The following is a 21,826-nucleotide window of genomic DNA, read 5'->3' on the forward strand; positions in this document are numbered from 1 at the left end:
ACATTAGTAATGAAAGAGAGAGTGTAACAACCCGTCCTGTGGACCTCACTAACCCCCGCTAGCTTGCCCCCATAAGCTTCAAGCTGGCTTTGCAGGGCATCGATCTTAACCCATCACTGTGAATATCCAAATCCACCAGTAGGTTATTGGTGCACCAGGTATTAGTTTAAACGGAAGTAAAGAGTTTTGTATAAAGATTCAAGTAGAAAGTAATGAACAACATGAGAGTAAAAGAAAGATATAATTCCATAAGTGTATCAATTACGATGTCGGTTAAGTGCCTTTAAATAGAAGAGAAAACTAGGACTACTCCCTTTATACTCAACAATATGGAGATAGTGATATAAAGAGAGAGAAGGGACTGATCCAAAGAGTGATAGTGACATATCGTGATCTCACAAAGAGAAGCAACTCGTGACCTTATCTCCCAACAGCTACAAGGCGACTTCGAGATCCTTCTAATTGGCTTTACTAAGTGATTCAGCCTCCTCTCTTCTCAATACATTGATATGACTCGGCCTTATTTATAATCGTACGGACGGATAGAACATGGTCAATACTCCCCCTCAAGCTTAGCCGAATGAAATGGCTAAGCTTGGAACCCATGAAGCATCACCTCGTTAAAAACCTTAACATAGAAAACCACGTGGGACAAAACTATGTTAAGGAAAAGAGTGTGATCTCCACAAGTTAGGAGAGTGCCTCATGGTCGAGTAGGATCTACAAGTCCAAGCTTGCTATGAATATAATCGCAAACTTGAAGACTCGCAGCCTTAGTGAAGATGTCAGCTAATTGATTGCTTGGTGTGTGGCATGGTAGGATTACTCATTCTTCAATATTTTCTCGAACCTTGTGGCAGTCTACCTCAATGTGTTTTGTTCTCTCATGAAATAATGAGTTGGTGGCGATGTGTATTGCAGCGTTGTTGTCACAATGCATAATGATCGGTTGATCGGATTCAACTCCAAGATCCTTGAGAAGAGCTTTGAGCCAGGTTAGTTCATTTGTAAGCTTCTTCATGGCTCTATATTCGGACTCAGCACTTGACCAGGAGACGACCTTCTGCTTCTTTGACTTCCAAGTTACTAGATTGCCGCCTATAAATGTACAATATCCGGTTGTTGATCTCCTATCCATCGTATCACCGGCATAGTGTGCATCACAATACCCTACAAGCTCCGTGTTGTTATTCTTTCCCATCCATATCCCTTGGCCAGGGCTTCCCTTAAGGTAGCAAAGAATCCTCTCCACCGTGTTCCAGTCGAAATTGGTCGGTGCTTTCATATGTTGACTCATTTGATTCACCGCATAGCATAAGTTTGGTCTTGTGATCGTAAGATAGATCAATTTGCCCACAAGCCGTCGGTCTCGCCCCACATCTTCATATGGCTCAACTAACTTGCTAACCGGATTTGGCGTCTTCTTCATCTCCCCCTTTCGCTTGACCTGGTAGCCCTCTTCAAGCGGTGTAGAGACCGGTTTGGCGCCAAGCTTACCTGTTTCTTGTAAAAGATCAAGTGTATACTTCCTTTGAGATAGAAACAACCCCTCCGGAGAGCGAGAGATTTCAATCCCAAGAAAGTATTTGAGCTCACCAAGATCCTTAATATCAAAAGTTGAATTAAGGAGAGTTTTAGTTGTAGAAATACCGTCCTTATCATTGCCAGAGATGATTATGTCATCGACATAGACAAGAACCACCACAAGACCAACATTGGTCCGAAGAGTAAACAGCGTGTGATCAGCCCCAGACCGTTTGAAACCATGGTTGCGGAGTGTGGAGCTCAGTTTGTGGTACCATGCCCAAGGAGATTGTTTCAAGCCGTATATCGCTTTCCGAAGGCAGAGAACCTTGCCCGGAGCAATAGTAGCTTCCAAGCCCGGAGGAGGGTGCATATAGACCTCCTCTGCAAGCTCCCCCTGAAAGAACACATTCTTGACATCCATTTTCCATAAGTCCCATGATAGGTTGGTAGCCAGTGAGAGAACAACTCGAACCGTGTGTAACTTGGCGACCAGAGCAAATGTCTCGGTGTAGTCAGTACCGTAGGTTTATGTAAAGCCACAAGCCACCAAGCGAGCTTTGTAGCGTTCCACCTCACCAGTGCTCAAATATTTGATAGTGAACACCCACTTGGAGCTCACCGCTTTCTTCCCTGGTGGTAGGTAGTGCAGCGGATTATTAAGATAACGAGTAGTAAAGCTAATCAATTGAAAAGAAGAACCAATTCAATGAAGAGACGAGATGCTCGTGCTAAGAACTTGATGACTTGTGGAACAAGAAACAAGCTAGGAAGACTTTAAAAGAAGAATAATTCTTCTATGTTATTAAAATATCAAAAGCTGCCTCTTCCAAGAGACTTAACAAACCTATATATAATTCCTACGATATCTAGGGTATCATGCGTAGGATTAAAATAAGGAAAACTCTAAGTAGATATTAGGTGGAACAAACCTCCACTCTCGTATAAGGATAAACCGACAATTAAAAATAAAAGCTCATGAATAAAAGAAAAACCAAACGAAGTCCAGAACGAAAGAGGTGTATACGCTACATCAGGTCCTCCGGGGTAAGAGAAAAATTCGTCCTCGAATTTTCCACATCGTCCACATCATAATCACCCAAATAAGGAACCAAGTGGTTGACTTTAAATACATCGGCTGTCTTCATATGAGGAGGAAGACGAAGACTGTAAGCATTGTTGTTTATCTTCTCTAGCACATCAAGTGGACCTATCTTCCTCGCTTTGAGCTTATTATAAGTACCTGGTGGAAAACAATCTTTAGTAAGGACAGCCCATCACCCACCTTAAACTGAAGATCCCGACGATGCAGATCCGCACTTGTCTTATACTTTGCACTTGCAGCCTCTAAGTTGGACCTAACTTGACGATGAAGCTCAACAAAGTCTTCAACCAAATCACATGCTCTGCCATGGCCACGGTACGATCAGGTGCAATGTTCAAATCGAGGGGACTACGAGGAATCAAACCATAGACAATGCGAAACGGGCTGAAGCCAGTAGAACGATTCACAGCATGATTATGAGAAAACTCAGCCTGACACAAAACATTGTCCCATGAACGAATGTTATCACCGACCAAACACCATAGAAGATCCCCGAGAGCACGGTTTGTGACTTCGGTCTGCCCGTCAGTTTGAGGATGATACGCGGAACTCATGTCTAAACTAGTACGCAACATTCGCCATAAAGATCGCCAAAATGACTAAGAAACCGTGAGTCACGATCAGACACAATAGAGCAAGGCAATCCATGCAGCTTGTATACTTCACGAAAGAACAAGATATCAACCTTTAAAGCGTCAATAGTCTTTTTACAAGCGACAAAGTGAACCATTTTGGAAAAACGATCAACGACCACAAAGATGGAGTCATTGTCGCGTTGTGTTCGAGGAAAACCAAGAAAAAAATCCATGCTTATATCTGTCCATGGCTGAGTTGGTATTGGTAAAGGCATATAGAGACCTGCGTCTGAAGCATGTCCTTTTGCAGCTTGACACACACCACAACGCAAGACATAACGTTTAACGTCACGCATAATTGTTGGCCAAAAATAAGAAGCCATGACAAGCTGAACCGTTCGATCTCTGCCCACATGACCTTCACCATGAAGTTCTTTAATCACTTGCAACCGGAGACTACATTCAGAAAGACATAACTTATCCCCTTGAAACAAAAAGCCATCAAACAGAAAATACTCCAAACTCAACCCAGCATGAATGTCACGCCACATTTTACCAAAGAATGCATCCGTCGAATAGAGCTCGGGCAAAATAGAGAAACCCGAAACAGACACATGTAGTGTGGCTAAGAGAGCGTGACGACGACTAAGAGCATCAGCAACTTTGTTTAAAGTATCCGCCTTATGTTTAATAACAAACGTAAACTGTTGTAGATAGGCAAACCAAGATGCGTGTCGAGCCGAAACTTTTTCTTGAGAACCCATATGTTTTAAAGCATCATGGTCCGTAAAGAGAACAAACTCCTTGTGAAAGAGATAATGCCGCCAATGTTTAACCGCTTGAACCACCGCATATAACTCAACATCATAAGTGCTATACCGACCACGAGCACCCGCAATTTTCTCGCTAAAGAAAGCAATGGGCTTGCCATGCTGACTCAAAACAGCGCCTATACCAGTCTTTGAGGCATCGGAATGAACTTCAAAAGGAACCGTAAAATTTGGCAAGGCTAAAACCGGAGCTGAAGTAAGCTTAGACTAAATAAGAGTAAAAGCACGCTCAGCATCGGCAGACCACTGGAACTGTGCATGCTTAAGACAGTCGATTATGGGGGACATGATACTGCTAAAATGAGCAACAAATCTCCGGTAAAATGATGCTAAACCATGAAAACTACAAACATCGGAGACTGAACGCGGAGTCGGCCAAGAACGGATTGCATCTACTTTTGCTGGATCCACCGATAATCCATTTGTGGAGACAGCATAGCCAAGGAAAAGAACCTGATCCACGCAAAACGTACACTTCTTCGATGCAGCATAAAACTTATCACGTCAGAGGACCAACAAGACATCACGCAAGTGCGAGATATGATCGTCAAGAGAAGAGCTGAAGATCAAAATATCATCAAAATAAACAACCACAAACTTGCCTATAAAAGGACGAAGAGCTTGATTCATGATGCGCATAAATGTACTCGGAACGTTAGATAACCCAAACGGCATAACAAGCCACTCAAACAGGCCTTCACGTGTTTTAAAGGCGGTCTTCCACTCATCTCTTGGCCGTATGCGAATTTGATGATAGCCACTCTTGAGATCCAGCTTGGTGAAAATAGAAGCATTGCCAATTTGATCCAACAAATCATCTAAACGCGGGATTGGAAAGCGATAGCGGATTGTTATCTTGTTGATCGCACGGCTGTCCACACATATACGCCATGTCCCATCTTTCTTAGGAATCAACAAAGCCGGAACAGCGCAAGGGCTAAGACTTTCACGTACATGTCCCTTAGCTAACAGATCTTCAACCTGTTTACGTAAATCATCATGTTCCATAGGACTCATTCAGTAATGGGGACGGTTCGGAAGCGACGCATTAGGGACCAAGTCAATACAATGCTGTATATCGCGAAGTGGAGGTAACTCTGCGGGAAGATCAGCTGGGAAACATCACAAAATTCAGCAAGAAGAGTGATAGTGACATGTCGTGGTCTCACAAAGAGATGCAACCCGTGACCTTATCTCCCAACGGCTACAAGGCGACTTCGAGATCCTTCTAATGGGCTTACTAAGTGATTCGGCCTCCTCTCTTCTCAATACATTGATATGACTCGGCCTTATTGATAATCGTACGGACGATCGTATGGACGGATAGAACATGGTCAATACCAGGCGTTCCTCGAACCCTTGTCACTACCCTTTAACAACCTGCCCACAGGACAAGCTGTCACCAATTGATCTGCAGATCAACTGGTGACAGCTTGTCCTGTGGGTAGGTTGTTAAAGGGTGGGGACCAAGGCTCGAAGAACGTCTGGCGCACCAATAACCTATTGGTGGATTTAGATGTGAGTTCCTTTCCACGGTGAGGGGTTAAGATCGATGCCCTGTAGGGCCAGATTCGGGCCTATGGGGACAAGCTAGCGGGGGCTAGTGGGGTTCACGGGACCTGTAGACATTCCAATTGGCGGGGAGAAAAGACAGAGGAAGCCTAGTAGTAACTGAAAATCCTTTGAAAAACTATCTCAGAAGGTGTTATTTTATTGGACATATTTTTCAACTAAAAAACAATAAAAAGTCTCATAGAATCATGCAAAGTATCAGTTTTTTAAAAAGTTATGAAATTTTAAATAACAGTAGATTTCAAGTAAGTTTTATAAATCATTGATTGAATAACAAGAGATTGTAGAGTAGTTAAAATAATTTTACATAAATTCAAGTTAAATAACATAGGATTTTAAAAGATTTTTTAAAATCATCAATTAAATAACATAAAATTTTAAAAACTCTTTAAAATCTTTTAAAATACCAAGTTCAATATCCTCTTAAAGTCAAAGGAGAGAGAGAAAATGGACAGTACGGCAAATAAATGGAGAATTTAATGCACCAACCAGCGTCTAGACTCTAGATTGACACATACGGTGTATATATATACTCTTTATGTTTCACAAAAAGTGACATTCTAGTCTGATTTTTTTGTTTCAAAATAAGTGTCATTTTAGATTTTTAATGTAAAATTAAGCATAAATTTCCAATTTTAACCTCATATTCTTTGAAAAATATCAAGAGTTAATTTCAATTTTAAGAGTGTAAGAGATATTTTTATATGTTTTCTTAATTTGTGTGCAAAGTGTCAAAATGATACTTATCATGAAACAGAGGGAATATGTATAAAGAAAAAGGTTTATTATGAAACGGAGACAATATGTATAAAGAAATAGGTTTGTAAAATAAAGTAATAAACGTACGGCTAGCTTAATAATAAAAATCACATACACTGACTACAATTTTTTTTCTTTTTTTTTGTCAACTTACAAATTATGTAGGGTTGTTATTTTTCTTTAATCTATAAAATATCGGGTTCGAGTTGATCGTTATATATTAGGCATGCATCTACATCTACATCTACTCATTATTAAATTAGCAAAAAACAAAACATCCAAATTTCTAAAAGATTAATTTTAAAATTAGTTTAATTTTTTTTTTTCATATTGGATTACAAAATAATGTCTGAAACCATTATCCTCATATATATGGATAAAAATGGTTGTAAGAATGAGGATAATAAATGAGTTTGCATTATTGTCAAAAAAAAAAGAATGAGTTTGCATCATCAGTCAAAAGCAAAGTACAACACGTTTTTCTTAGTTATAGCAACAACATTTAATACTTGAGAGTTCAGTTTACACTAGGTCCAAGCCGATATCCCTCTTCAGTACAGTCCACGAAACATTCACCTGATCCGTATTGATAATCCACACACAGAGCGATACAATGATCATATGTAATTTTTCTGATCTCTGCACCCACACATAACCACAATTAAGAAAAAAGTAAAAATATTTGCAAGTATATATAAAATTATGTATAACAACATGTCCAAACATTATTTTAAAGTTTTGAATACATGTCTATATACGGACTCCAAAAGTTATGATCATTATCAATTCTATGTGTTTTAGTTATTGCTGTGAGAATTCGATCATTATTGCTAATTGGCATATAATAAACAAAAAAAAATTTAGATATACAAGAGGCAATAAATTAATGGTATGGTTGGATAACGAAACTGCTAATATAACAATGTGAAAAAGTTAATTGAAAGGATGATGTTATTTTTCTGGATCTTCTAGAGAGACTCCACTTACATAATCTTAGTCTTTGGAAATGTCATATTTCCCATAATTTTGTTTAATCGTACTACTAAATGTTTTTCCATTTATGCTAAACCTATTTTTTGGGCAAAGAACATTTTGTTTTTTTTTTTGTGTATTTTGAACATATAGTTTGACTAGTATATCTACTGACTATTTAATGAAAACAAATATTTAATGTATGTGAAATTTATCACAAATATGTACAATAATTTATAAAAATATCTAATTGCTTAGAACATCTTTAACTGGTAAACTAATGGTAGGATATAAATTATGATGAAAGGTTTTGTTTTTTGTTTTTTTGTTCGTGCGTTCGTTATACTTGCGAGAAACGCTTACACGTGCGTACGTAATCGAAGTTCAACAGACCTTACACGTAATCTGTTGTTTTTCTTCGATTTAAAAGTTGAAAATAATCGAAGTTCAGTGATATTTCTCTGCGATATTTTTGTTATTAACTATTCCTTTCTTTAAATTCCGGTTTTGCTTATATTTGTAGTTTAAGTTCTAGTGAATATTCTTGTGTTACTGTTGTTAGTTTCCATGTGTATTTCTGTGTGTTTTTTTTTGAGTGGATTTCCAAACCTTTCTTTATTTAAATAAATTGACATAAAAAAAAGATTTGAAATTACATTGGAATGATTTTATCTTCTTTATAAAGCTACTTAAACGATCCAAATTTTATACGTTCGTTCTTGTTTTCTCAAGACCAATACAAATACTAGTATTAATTTTCAACTTCTAAAAGTTACAGTTAACAGTAAAAATAAAAGAGTGACTGAAAACATTATAAATTTATAATAAATGATGCGGTAAAATGGACCACAAACGTGAATGGAAATCTATATTTTTGGAAAATCAAGTAACGCATCATAGATTCATAATCACTTCCTTAATTAGTGAAGAGTTCAGTGTCGAGCATGGTACACTTTAATCCGTCAATTCAATTTTTTAAGATTTTATAATTGATACAACCGCAGGTTTTTTTTTTTTTTGGGCACTCTTTATGTTAGATTTTATTTTCTTAAATCTTAAGATAATTAAATTCCAGCATTTCTTACAATCAACAATTGTCGTCAATATTTTTTCTTTGGTTAACTATAGATCCTTTAAACTTAAAGTAAGAGATGATTACATATGACTTTTTAGATAATGAATGGATTGTTTTTAAACTATGAAAATATATAGGTTAATTTTTAAAATCATATATGAAATCACGAAATGATTCTTAGCTATGTGGGTTATCAATTAATCAAATATATTATATATATTAACCTAAATGCTTTCTTCTTCTTTTCTTTTTAAGAACCAAATTCTATCTTTTTCAAAACAACTCAACTGTACTTACGCAGATCATTTGGCTTCTCATTTTATATACAACCAGTAGGAGGATCTTCACCAATCACCAAATTACATTCCACTCAAAACCTAAACAAAACCGAGACCCCAAGGAACCCAACCAGGATCTTTAGATTACAATCCGTGCGTTTATCCCGTTTCATCTTTTTCTTTCCGTCGATCTATGACCTGCGATTGGTTACCTTACACACGACGACAAATCCTGCTGGGAAGATCCACCATTCACTTTTTTCTGATCATTTTTGTTGTTCTTTTATTTTTGTTGGCGTGTTCTTCAGTCACTGATGATGAAGACTTACTCACTGATGATGCTCTTCGTTTTGGGGCAATTCTTCAGTCAACTAGGATTCTCGAGACGTCAAAATTTTACTATTTACGTACGTAAAATTTCTTTCATTTTGTATTGTTTTTGTATTTACATATACGCAACATTACTATAGTTCGATGGTTTTGACTCTTTTTTTTTTGCTCTCTCTCTTTTTTTTTTTCTGTAAAGAGCCCCGATGGAGACTTGATTGACTGCATCGACCGGGCCGATCAACGAGCATTTGATCATCCACTCCTGAGGAACCATATCATTCAGGTGTTTCTCAACAAATTTGTTTATTTATTATTTCTAAAATAATCATATTTCTGTAATTTATATATAATTTCTACGATAAAATTTTTAAGATTAATTTTGTATTGTTTGGAAAACAAAAATGCAGGAATATCCCACTGGAATGCCACAAATTGGAATAGAAGTAGCGCCAACTGGTCAAGTGTGGCACGAAACAGGGTTAAAGTGTCCCGCGGGGACGATTCCAGTGCGTCGGGAAACCGGTGATCCGAGTGCTTCGTACCGAAAATATCACCCAGACGCAAATGATCTCGCCGCCAAAGCCACTACCGGACACAAGGTAAGCAAACTGTTAATTCCATTTTGTTTCGTATACTTTTATTTTTATATATTAGAAAGGGATATATATATATATATATATGGTGCATTCTTCTTTCTTTCCTTGCTCTTGCGGGTTCTCGTCCTTATATAGAAGCGAGAATATGCTCTCTTTCCACCACCAAATGGTGGGACCAGCGAGAGGGATTTATTACTCGACTATATACATAGATTTATTTTGTAAAAATAAGATTATGCACATAGGTTCAAAAGTAAAATAACATCGAACATAAATAAATAAAAAACCTTTCATGGGCTTTTCCCAACTCTACATAATATAAATATTGACAAAATTAATATTTGGGCCACAAAATTAATGGCCCATGATCTATTGTTTTAAACTGTTATGGACTTTACAATAATATTATCTAGACCGAAAACAAAATAACATCACACTCTACAAATATTACAGAAATTGTATATTAGGACTCTCTCAACATCTCTATCAACTATATCATCTAATGTATGTTATGTATATATATAAACATAACATCTAATAATTTGTTAGTTCCCGTGAGGTCGTTAGATATTAGAAATTATTTTATAAATGTTCCTAATATCAGTTATATATGACTATAAAACAGTATGCGATTGGATTTATGGTAAACCGAGGGAGAATATATGGAACGAGAGCAACATTAATGTATGGGATCCTATTGTTGAAGCCCAGGGCGATTTCAGCCTCGCTCAAATCTGGCTGGCATCAGGATCGTACGAAAATGGGGATGTCAATACCATTGAAGCGGGTTGGCAGGTTTGTATGTTTCATATTATTAATGTTTTTTGCAAAATGTTTATAGAATCGATATGTATATAATTAAACTATTTTGACTTCTGTAGGTTTATCCGTCGAGGTATCATGACAACCAACCCAGGTTGTTTACATATTGGACGGTATTTTTTTCTTCTCCCAATTAGTTTGATATCAGAATTTGCATAGTTTATTAATGGGTTAGATGAATAATTAATAGTATAATATGGAGTAAAGAAAGAGTGCCGGCCCAGCATAATATGAGGCCCAAAATACATTTATTGTTTTATAGATAATATTCTAAAATTAAAACCAAATCATAAAAGTTTTTAAAACAGGGCCTATTTTTGCAATACAAAATAGATAATATATAAAAGTTGAGATCAAATCTTAAAATTTCAGAAAAATGGGGCATATAATTCCAATAACATTTTTTTTGGGCCTAATTGTGTTAATAAAAATTTCAAAAAAATCTAAGCCCCAATACAAAAGTGTCTTAAAAATTTGTGACGGGCCGGGCCTCCTATAAGATAGAGCAATCTTAGCAATTATTATCAAAAAAAGAAAAAACAAAGATGAGAACAATCTTAAAAGGGAATTGTTGAGACCATAACTGTTAATATCCTGAATAACAATATATTTTATGTTTATTATACCAAATACTAATTAATTCTCTATGTATATGACTCAGTTTTTATACTATAATTTTAAACAGCAATATAATTAAAACATATTTTTGTTTTTAACAATATAAAATGATTTGACCAAAAAATATTTTTCATAAAAAAATTTAAACTACAATATGAATTGACTGAAAATTTATATAGAGAATTTATGACGTCTCCAATTGCACCCTTAATTCTTAAATTAGAATAAAACAACATGCATGTGATATATACTTATAAATATATATAAAGTAATAAAATTATACATTTTTATGCAGAAAAATGGATATAATGGTACAGGATGCTATGGCATCGACTGCGGGGGGTTTGTTCAGACGAGCAGCACGATCGCTATAGGAGCAGCCATTAGTCGCACTTCCACATCCAGAAGTACCCAACTCGATATTACGATACAAATTTCCAAGGTATGAAATCTTACTTAACTTGTTTTTTTTTCTTTTCTTTTTGTAGGTTATTTAACTTGTTCTTATTTTACGTATGTTTGCTAACAAATAAATAAAAATTGTAGGATCCGGTTTCCGGCAACTGGTGGTTGGGACTAGGCCAAAATAACGTGCCAATCGGATACTGGCCTGCCGCAATTTTCACGGTTTTATCCAATCATGCGACGACGGTTGAGTGGGGCGGAGAGGTTTTATATAGAAACCTCTCGGGCGTGAACACGATGGCCCAAATGGGGTCGGGAGAATATGCCGATAAAGGCTTTAGGAGAGCGGCATATTTTTGCAATTTGAAAGTGGCAGAAAACAATCACACTCTGCTACCTGTCGAAGATTTTGGTGTACAAGCAGATCATCCTCAGTACTTTACTGTAAAGAAGTTGTACAACAGCAACTGCGGCAATCATTTTTACTACGGCGGACCAGGGCCTCAGCGTTCCGGAACGGTTCACGGAACAGTAGTTTCTCGTGTGATTTTTTTGGTCTTATTTGTTAGGTTTTTTTTTTTTAGTTTTTTATTTGAGTGTGTTTAGTTTCATAAGTTAGAAAGTTGGGTTTTGTTAAAACTAAAAGATGTTGGTTATGCTTTTTTACTTGAGTGTTTGTTTTCATTAAGAAGACTCTAGTATGGTCAGATATAATATAATTTACGTACTTGTTTAATCTCTGAACAAAAATAGAAACAAACTAAACAGCAACCCCTCTTTTCCCAAGAAAGTGTGTCTCTTAGTTGTTAGCATAGCTTTTGACCATATTAGAGTCTTCTTAATGAAAAAAGAAAGAAAGAAAGAGTCTTCTTAATGAGTTTCACTGTTAGAAAAAACAACTCACAGAAATCCCAATATACATTATTGTTGTAACTCAATCTGAGATACATCACTATGAACCTTTGTACCGATTCAATCTCACACGCACTCGATCACTCGCTTGTAAAATACCAAAAGAAAAGAAAGAAGAAAGTACAGAGCACACTGAGAATTAACAAGTTTAGGTTATGATGTGAAACCCAACGTCTCGCCGGAGAGTTTCTCTGGAATCCACTAGAACGTTAGCTCAAACTCAAGCTCTCTCTCTACAATGCTTCTCTCTCTTTCACATTCTATTCTGTTGCGGAGAAGGAAGAAGAATGAAGAGTAATACACTTTATAACTCAGTCGATTACTTCTGTTATAGACCGGACATGAGTACCGCTAGATTGCCTAACGCTAACACACATAACGAACCCTCTAATCCTTTCAGAGTCTTTGGAACACTTAGAGAAAACTTACCAAATAAAGGACACACCCTTCAATTCTCCACCTTGTCCTTTATACAGTATTTTTCTAGCTTTGCCTGGATTCCCTCTCTGGTACATGAGAAAAATCACTCACACTTCCGAGTTAAACCACTCAGACTTACTTCCCTTCCTGAGTAAACCCACCCAGCTGTTTTAAATTACCTAAGCAAAGCCACTCAGCCTTGTTCTTGGAGCTTACAGCTCCTCACTCACTGTTCAGTAACCCTGAGCAACTCCAGAGCTTCCTGAAATTTTCCCACCGGTAACACTTTTGTGAATATTTCAGCTGTATTATACTCGGTTGCAATCTTGACCACCCTGATGACTCCATTGCTGATCAAGTCTCAAATGAAGTGATACTTGATCGCTATATGAAACACTGCATTCTTAACTAGAGTAATCAAACTCTGAGAATCACTATAAATGTCAACCGTTTTCTACTGAAGCCTGAGCTCATTCATCAAACCCTTTAGCCATACCGCCTCCTTCGCAGCATCCGTCAGTGCCATGTACTCAGCCTCTATAGAAGACAGAAACACAACTTTCTGCAGATTAGATTTCCAGCTAATAGCATTACCTCCCAAAGTGAAGACCACTCCTGTAGTTGACCTTTTCCTGTCTGAGTCTCAACCATAATCAGAATCGCAATATCCTCTAAGAATAAACTCTACATCCTTTATGTAACACAATTTCCTATGCAGAACCACTGATGTATCTTAGTATCCCCTTCACCACCTGCCAATGGCTTTTGACATGTTTGCTCATGTATCTGTAGACTATTCCCACTGCATAAGCCATATTTGGTCTTATTTCTATCATATAATACATCAAACTACCAACAACACTCTGATATGGAATTCCTTTCATATGACCTGACTGTTCTTCCAACTCTTCATCTGTGACAGCTCTCAGTTTGAAATGCGCACCAATCGGAGTATCCACAGCCTTACATTGATCCATCTTGAACGTTCCCAAGACCTTCAATAGATATCCTTCCTACGAGATTGTGAGAGTACCTTTCGTCTTGTCTCTCATGATCTCCATTCCTAATATCTTCTTATCATCTCCTAGATCTTTCATATCAAACTCAGAATTTAACAAAGTCTTCAAACTCTGGACCTGCTCCTTATTAGTGGACGCAATCAGGATATTGTCTATGTATAAGAGCAAGTAGATACCTTTACCATTGTGAAGATCCTTGAAGTATACACATCTGTCATACTGACTCTTTAAGTAACCATTGGATCTAAAAAACTCATCAAACCGGTTGTTCCACTGGCGATGTGACTACTTAAGCCCGTATAGTGATCTCTGTAGCAAACAAACCTTATCCGGGTGATTCTTGTCAATGTACCCTTCAGGCTGATCCATGTAAATTGTCTCATTTAGAAACCCGTGTAAGAATATTTTCTTCACGTCCATTTGCTGGAGCTCCATGTCAAAATGTACCACAATAGACAATAAAAATCTTTTCGGCACATGCTTGACTACTATAGAGAAGATTTCCTGATAATCGACACCCTCTTTTTAAGACACCCTTCGCCACCACTCTGGCTTTAAACCTCAGACTTTCCACCCCTAAAATTTACTGACTCCCTTGATTTTTGACCTTATTTGTCGTACCCTGCAAAATTTAGAATGACTCTCTACTGGTTCCTTCATGAAAACTGTGCATCCCAACACTACCTTTAGAACCTCTTCTTTATCTCTGAATTCACATCCCTTAGCCTCCAACGTTCCCAAAGAAACGAGATTCCTACCAATGGTAGGCATGTATCCACATCATGTAGAACAAAATTCGTCCAATCCAAATTGCTAAACCTGATGCTTCCTATCCCACAGACCTCTGAGAGTGTATCATTAGCATGCAAACCTTTCCTGACACAGACTCTTTTATATCAATAAAGAACTCTTTCACCGAAGTCATGTTGAACGTGCACCTAATATCCATGACCCACTCATCTTTGTCACTCGCTACTTGTGATAGATTCACCTAAGAATCTATCAAACCATCCAAATCTTGCGCATTATCCTTTGCTAAAGCTGTTTTGCATGTCCCTGATGCTGACCCTTATTCTTGTTTTCCAACCACTTGTACCACTGCTTCTTGTAGTGGCCTTCTTTACCACAAACGCAATAAAATTTCTTGCCACCTTCTCTCGATTTAGATCTAGAACGGCTATTGGTACCCTTTCCAGACTTCTGTTCTATGTTCTTTCTTTGACAAAATGAGCCTCAGATATTAAGTTCCCATTTCTGTCATCTCTTAATTCCATCTCCTTCGATCTCGTAGCACTAGCCACATCCTCAAACTTGATACCGTCTCTCCCATATCTCAGCGTCTCCTTAAGCATGTCATACCTTGGTGGAAGAGAGCTCAACAACAACACTGCTTGAACCTCATCTAGAACCTCAATATTCAGATGACTGAGATCCGAAATCAACTTCAGAAACTCATTAATGTTCTCTTCAAGAGACTTAGAATCTTGCATGTTAAAGTTATAGACCTTAAGCTGCAAATAGACTCAATTGGGAAGAGTCTTTACCATGAACATCTGTTCAAAGATCCCCCAAGTTTCCGGTGCGGTTGTACACCAATCAATTTTCCGCAGCATTATATCCTCTACGTTCAATAAGATGACGTTTTTTGCTTTTTCACACTGATCAAGCCTCACAGCTTCTTCTTCTATACGCTTCTTCTTGGTAGCTGGATCTGAATCTTCCTCTTCCATCTGATCTTTAGGTGCATGCTCCGTAATAACATCTTTGAGACCTAAGACACTCAAGTGCGATAAATGCAAGTCTTCCAGAGAGAAAAATCTCGTGATCCATCGAACATCACAACCTTCAGTTTCGTGCTCATCTTGGATTCGACTTAGTAACCGCCAAACGAGGCTCTGATACTACTTGTTGTAACTCGATCTGAGATAGATCACTATGAACCGTTGTATCAATTCAATTACAGACGCACTTGATCACTCATTTGTAAAATACAGAAAGAAAAGAAAGAAGAAAATACAGAGCACACAGAGAATTAACTAGTTCAGATTCCGATGTGGAAGCCTACGTCTCGCCGGAATCCACTAGAATGTTAGTTCAAACTCTCTCTCTCTCTCTCTACAATGCTTCTCTCTCTTTCTCACTCGATTATGTTGTATATAAGGAAGAAGAAGAAAGAGTAATCGACTTTATAAGGGCATGTGCATCGGTTGGGACAGAATTTTGGTCCTTCAATTATTTTATTCATATTTTGAGAGTTTCTTAAGTTTTGTATAGCATTGGTGTAGGACAAAGTTTGGTCCCTCAAATATATTAACCAAATGGATGTTCAAGATAATCTAGAGTATTCTACATGTGTATAAATGTTAGTTAAACCACATGGGAAACACTGTCTCTCCGCCCTTTTGAACATTGGACAAGTACATCAATACAGTGGCGATCCGATGACCACCAAGCTCCAGATTGGCCTGATCGTGAAAGTAGTCAAAATGGGGTTCATATTTTTGACCATTCTCATAGTGCAATATTTGCATGGATTCCCCATTTTCTGATCCGCAACACAGAAAAACAAAAAAGAGTTGAGAAGTTGTAATCTACTAAAGGCTAAAGCAAGAAACAGAATTAGGCAACATTTGGTCAGAAATACCTTCGGGAAGAAAGGTCCACGCAGCAAGTTTTGCCTCGACATTAGATACTATATCATCCTGCACAACNTTTTTTAAAATAAATATGTAAAAACATATTAAAGTTTTAATATAAATAAAACATATAACATTAACATTAAAAACATAAGAAAATTACAAAGTTACAAAAACTTGAAAAAACAAAAAATACAATTAAAACATGAAAGATAAAAAACATAAACCATACAAACATCAAAAGGAGGGTGACCATAGAGAAACTCGTAACACAATACACCTAAAGTCCAGTTATCAACAGCATAATCGTGATCTCTATTCTCGACCATCTCAGGTGCCAAGTAGTCTAAGGTTCCACACATTGTTTTCCTCTTGTTACTTGACTGAACTGACCACCCAAAGTCAGCAATTTTCAATCTCTCCTGCGTATGTATTATGACATTATACTACTAATTATTATGACACATTACTAATGATCAATAACATCCTGAGTTCTCAATATAACCAATAGACACACATAACATTACCTCATGATCAAGCAACAAGTTTTCAGGTTTGATGTCTCTGTGAATAACACATTTGCCATGACAATAGGCTAGTGCCTGACTGAGACTTGCAATGTACTGAAATCGTTAAGAGAAAACAAGCAAATCAGAAGCAACATTGCAAAACAAAATGATAAAGATCTTAAGGCAAAAGGAGGAAGGAGAGACTCACAGTGGCGGATTGCTTTTCAGAGAGATGACCATTCTTTTTGAGGAGGCCATAGACCATCATGCCGTTATACATTGCATTATAAGCAAGATCCCAACTTTATTCTGACTACATCCGTTGAACAAAACCAAACCAATTCCACAACAAATAAAGAGTAAAACAAAACTTACTTATGATGACCAACTAGCTCTAGGATCCATCCCTTGCTGCCAAACATAAACAAGCTCATCCCAACCTGTGCTCGCCATCAAACCTTCAACAAGAACACTCATATCGATCCCAACAGCAAACTCTGTATGATGATCATACCTACCAACCAAAGCATCTTCCACCATATAATCCCAAAGACAAACAGTCATATCATATGAGCAAGAAGCTATCAGACTCCTCCTGTGCGGCGAGAATTTCACCTTCTTCACGGCATATCCATGGCCATTAAGCACAGCCAAAGGAACTCTATAACTCCTAACATCCCAAACCTTAATCGTCTTATCCACTGAAGAGGTAGCTAAAATACAATCATCATACTTGTTCCAATCACAGGACAACAACTCAAAATCATGAGCAGGGATGATCATAGTTGAACCAGGCTCTCTAACATCCCAAATCCTCAAAGTACAATCTCCTGAAGCAGAAGCAAACACATCACCATGTTTAGGGTTCCAAGTCGCTTGGTAAACGCAATAAGCATGTTCCTTAAATGTTCTAATACTCGCGGGACGATCCATAGCCCAAAGCTTCACCGTATCGTCCCACGACAAAGTGAGAAACGAATCACGCCGCGTCGGATTGTAATCCACAGAGTGAACCTCACGCGCGTGCTCTTGGAACGATCGAATCGGATTAGACGGAGGAGGTAGAGCTGTGTCGTAAATCTTCACTGAGCCGTCACCAATCGCGGCGACGAGTACGGAGTCATGAGATTCCGACCAGCAGACGTCGTACCCTTTCCCAGTGGTCTCCCGATCTTGAAATCTGCCAGGGTTGAGGGTCCATGGGGCTTCTCACTATCGTCAGCGTCAGATTCTCACGATTTCTTACTCATTTTTTTCCGACTCAGACGACGGCGAGAGAGCAAAAAGTAACGATGAGTTTAAGATAAGAGATAGAAGAGAAAGAGATGAAGAGCCTTTGATTCAGCCAATTTTCAAGGAGATCACCCTTCGGAAGAAGAATCGCCGTCGAGAGAGAGAAAGAGTAAAGAAAGAGAAAGGGAAAGAACACAAATGACTCGAGACCACGGTTTTTTGGGTTTACCCTACCCAAACGCCAACATTCAATAACATGCCGCCACGTGTTAGGACGGACGAACCAAAATACGTCCCAATTCTAGATACGTTTCTTCTATTTTTCTTTATTTTTGATTTAAATTTAAAATTTTTATTAGGTGGGACGGTGTCAATATATGCCGATACACATGCCCTAACTTAGTTGATTACTTCTGTCATAGACCGTACACGTGTATCGTTAGATTGCCTAACACTAACACACATAACGAACCTTTTACTCCTTTTAAAGTCTTCGGAACATTTAGAGAAAACTTACCGAATAAAAGACACACCGTTCAAGTATATTAAAAACATTTACAAAAATTGCTATTTGTTTGCCTATATATTTGGTGGATCTGCCTTGCATTTTGGTTGTGAACTTGTCAATTTGCCATTTTAAGCCAAAACAAATGACCGTTTTGCCCTTGACTGTGTGTTTGGTGTAACAAGATAAGAACAATATATTCATTGCAATCCAAAATCTTACCATTATATCTACCAAAAACTATACATATACAAAAGCCAATATATTATCGAATAGCAAACAAATATATCCAACAAGAAAAAATAGCACTGGTTGATGTATTTATTTGCCTCTAAAAAAGGCAGTTCACTCCATTGGTTTTGGAAATTAAAGCAGTTAAGCTTCGATATCCTTGAGTCTGAGAGTGACGACTCTCTTGTGTTCATAAAAACCTTTAATTTCAGCTGTCCTCGTATTGTATGGACCACAGTTTCTCGGACCTTACTAAAATTCAAACACACCTGTATAATGGGAGGGAAACTATACCCTAAAGAGAAATGGGCACGATGGGAACCCAAGCACACCAATGTTAACGCACAACTCATAAAACTTGCAATTCAAAACCTTTACCCTAAGGGGAAATGGAAACAAGGAGAACCAAAGCTAGCATACCACCAAAGTGTCACATCTTTTTGTTTAGAATACCTTTAGTTTCTTTCACTTGCAAACTAATATATTAATTGAAGAAAAAGTAGATATATAATAATAATAATAATAATAATAATAATAATAATAATAATAATAATAATAATAATAATAATAATAATAGAGAAAAAATTTATAAAAAAAAACGATGTTACTTGTTTGGAATTATGTCCTACCATTCATCACTTACTTCAATATGTTTAATAGAAATATTTAACTATTTTTATAAATTATTTTACATATTTGATCAAAATAGAGTCAAAAGTAGGGGTGTTCAAAATACAACATAAATGTCAATAACTTTTGACCCAAAATAATAATATAATAACAATAATGGGAGAAAAAGATTTAGCAAAATTAAACAAATTGGGAAATATGAGATTTACCAAGACAAAGATTAATTATATAAGTGGAATCTCTCTAAAAGATTAACATCATCTTATTCAGATAAATTTATACAAATAATTATCATCATGGATATCACAAAAGCTTTGGTGATTTTTCAATTTGTCATATTAGCAGTTTCTTTGTCCAACCATATCGTTAGTGCTTTAGCCTTTAGGTATATTTAAATCTTTTGTATTTGTGATATGCTAATAATGATCATAATTTTTGGAGTCTGTACAAAACTCTAAAAAAATCTGATTGAATTTATTTGTACCCCTTTGCTCAATGAGAAAATGAGTCAGATTCTATAGGATCACACATATGGGATTTAAGAATGATGGAAGGGAATAAAATCAAAAAGAAATCAAATAAAGAAAAAGAGAGAAAATAAAGAAATAATAAATAAATAAAAATGAAGTAGAATCCCAGATTCCAAATGAAGAAATTCAAACTTGAAAAATGCACTACGTTTTTTTTAATAATATTTGATTAAGAGCACACATTAACATAATTTTTATTTTATTTCATTTAATTTAGTATAATCAAATCGATAATAATTTGTCTCATAAGTCCAACGCTAGGAAAGTAAAAAGTACAACGTTTGAAAATAGTTTAGCATTAGGGAGAAAATGAGTTTTTTTAGTTAGTAGTGTAGTGGTCATTGCAACAACATCTAATAGGATCTGTGGGAGTTCGGCTTACACAATCTCCTTTATAAAATCCTTTTTCAGTACAGTCCACAAAGCATTCACGCGATCCATATTCTCCTTGCACACACAAATGGTAGCAATGATCATATGTGAATTTTTCAATCTCTGCACCTACAAAATCCCACGAAATATATGTAAATTTATGTATAACACTCCAGACAATATCTTGAATGTTTTAAATATATATGTACGGATATCCAAGAACAATATCTATATATGTTTAGTTGCTTTTAAAATCGAACAATGTTTATTTGCAAATAACAAACACAAATCGCTGAATATATCTATACCTGAGGTAAAAACCACATGGTTGGAGAGCGAAACTGCTAATATGACAATGTGAAGAAAGATCACAAGAGCTTTTGTGATACCCATGATAATACTTTTTGCTGTCTAAAGTTAACTAAAAAAATATGTTATACTTTGGAACTTCAAGAAATACCCCACTTATATATAACTCTTGCAGTCTTGGTAAAACTCATTTTACCAAATATATTTAATTTTACTATTAAATGTTTTTCCTATTTACGCCGAAAAAAATCTTATGTTGGTCAAGAAAATGTATTAACATTTATTTTCTGTATTTGAACATATTGTTTGATTAGATTTATGCTAAAAAATACTATTATTTTGGTCGAAAAGATATAACATTTATTTTCTGTATTTTGGACATATTTGTTTGACTATATTTATGCTAAAAAAATACTATTATTTTGGTCAAAAAGATATAACATTTATTTCTGCATTTTGAACATATCTGTTGACTATATTTATGCTAAATATACTATTATTTTGGTGAAAAACATATTAACATTTATTTTTGTATTTTGAACATATATTATTCGAAAAGATTAGAGACAGTTAAGCTGGAAGTGTTGACCATAACAGCCCGTGGCTGCAGCTCAGAAGACACACGATCGCCACGCCACCTATTTGACAAAAATAGCACATATTTAAGTTTTTCTTCCAAACCTAGCATATTTTCTTTTACTTTCCAAAATTAGCACACAAACTCTAATTTAATTCTTAAAATCACTAAAAATAATAATTGTTTAATAAAAATTCCATCTTTATCTCTAGAGAAAGACTTCTGAAATCTCATTTTCACCGACGAACAGAGAACGATGAAGCGTGATGATGAAATGATCTCATAAGCCAATCGAGTCCTTACTCCCCCAATACCTTGAACCATCCCACACGTCTCGTCAATCGATTCTCATCGCCGATCTGTTGTTGTCGCCGTGTTCTCGCCGTCGGGTTCGAAGTTCACCTAGTCGTGTTCTCGCCGTCGTGTTTGTCTGGACGTATTCCCGCTGTCGTGTTTGTCTGGACGTATTCTCGTCGCCGATC

At 36.6% G+C, this 21,826-nt stretch overlaps 2 protein-coding genes, 1 long non-coding RNA gene and 1 pseudogene across 4 annotated transcripts in view; 1 reads left to right on the forward strand and 3 right to left on the reverse strand.

The window, feature by feature from the left end:
- On the forward strand, positions 8,723-12,121 carry LOC104770268 (annotated as a pseudogene).
- LOC109131318 lies at positions 16,326-16,520 on the reverse strand. Its single transcript, XR_002036946.1, has 2 exons — positions 16,457-16,520; positions 16,326-16,357 (listed from the first exon to the last, which is right to left on the reverse strand). It is a non-coding gene; the product is annotated as an uncharacterized LOC109131318 (long non-coding RNA).
- On the reverse strand, positions 16,634-18,166 carry LOC104770269 (peroxisome biogenesis protein 7; the record flags this gene model as incomplete). Its single annotated transcript, XM_010494667.2, has 3 exons — positions 16,634-16,870; positions 16,976-17,071; positions 17,166-18,166. A coding segment is annotated over one exon (834 nt), but the record flags the coding sequence as incomplete, so codon positions are not given.
- LOC104770272 (defensin-like protein 49) overlaps positions 20,335-21,826 on the reverse strand; it is a 6,043-nt gene continuing 4,551 nt past the window's right edge. Inside the window, exons 1-2 of one of the 2 annotated variants that reach the window (XR_764524.1) lie at positions 20,767-20,874; positions 20,497-20,587 (exon numbers count right to left, since the gene is read on the reverse strand). Coding sequence is in view for 1 of the 2 variants with exons in the window: in XM_010494669.1 (XP_010492971.1) it covers positions 20,406-20,587 (182 nt within the window). In the remaining variant the exon portion in view is untranslated. Of the gene's footprint in view, positions 20,588-20,766; positions 20,875-21,826 lie in introns of those variants that run through there. The other variant, XM_010494669.1, reaches the window with a different exon arrangement.

Source organism: Camelina sativa, chromosome 20 (assembly GCF_000633955.1).
Source record: "Camelina sativa cultivar DH55 chromosome 20, Cs, whole genome shotgun sequence".
NCBI lineage: Eukaryota > Viridiplantae > Streptophyta > Magnoliopsida > Brassicales > Brassicaceae > Camelina > Camelina sativa.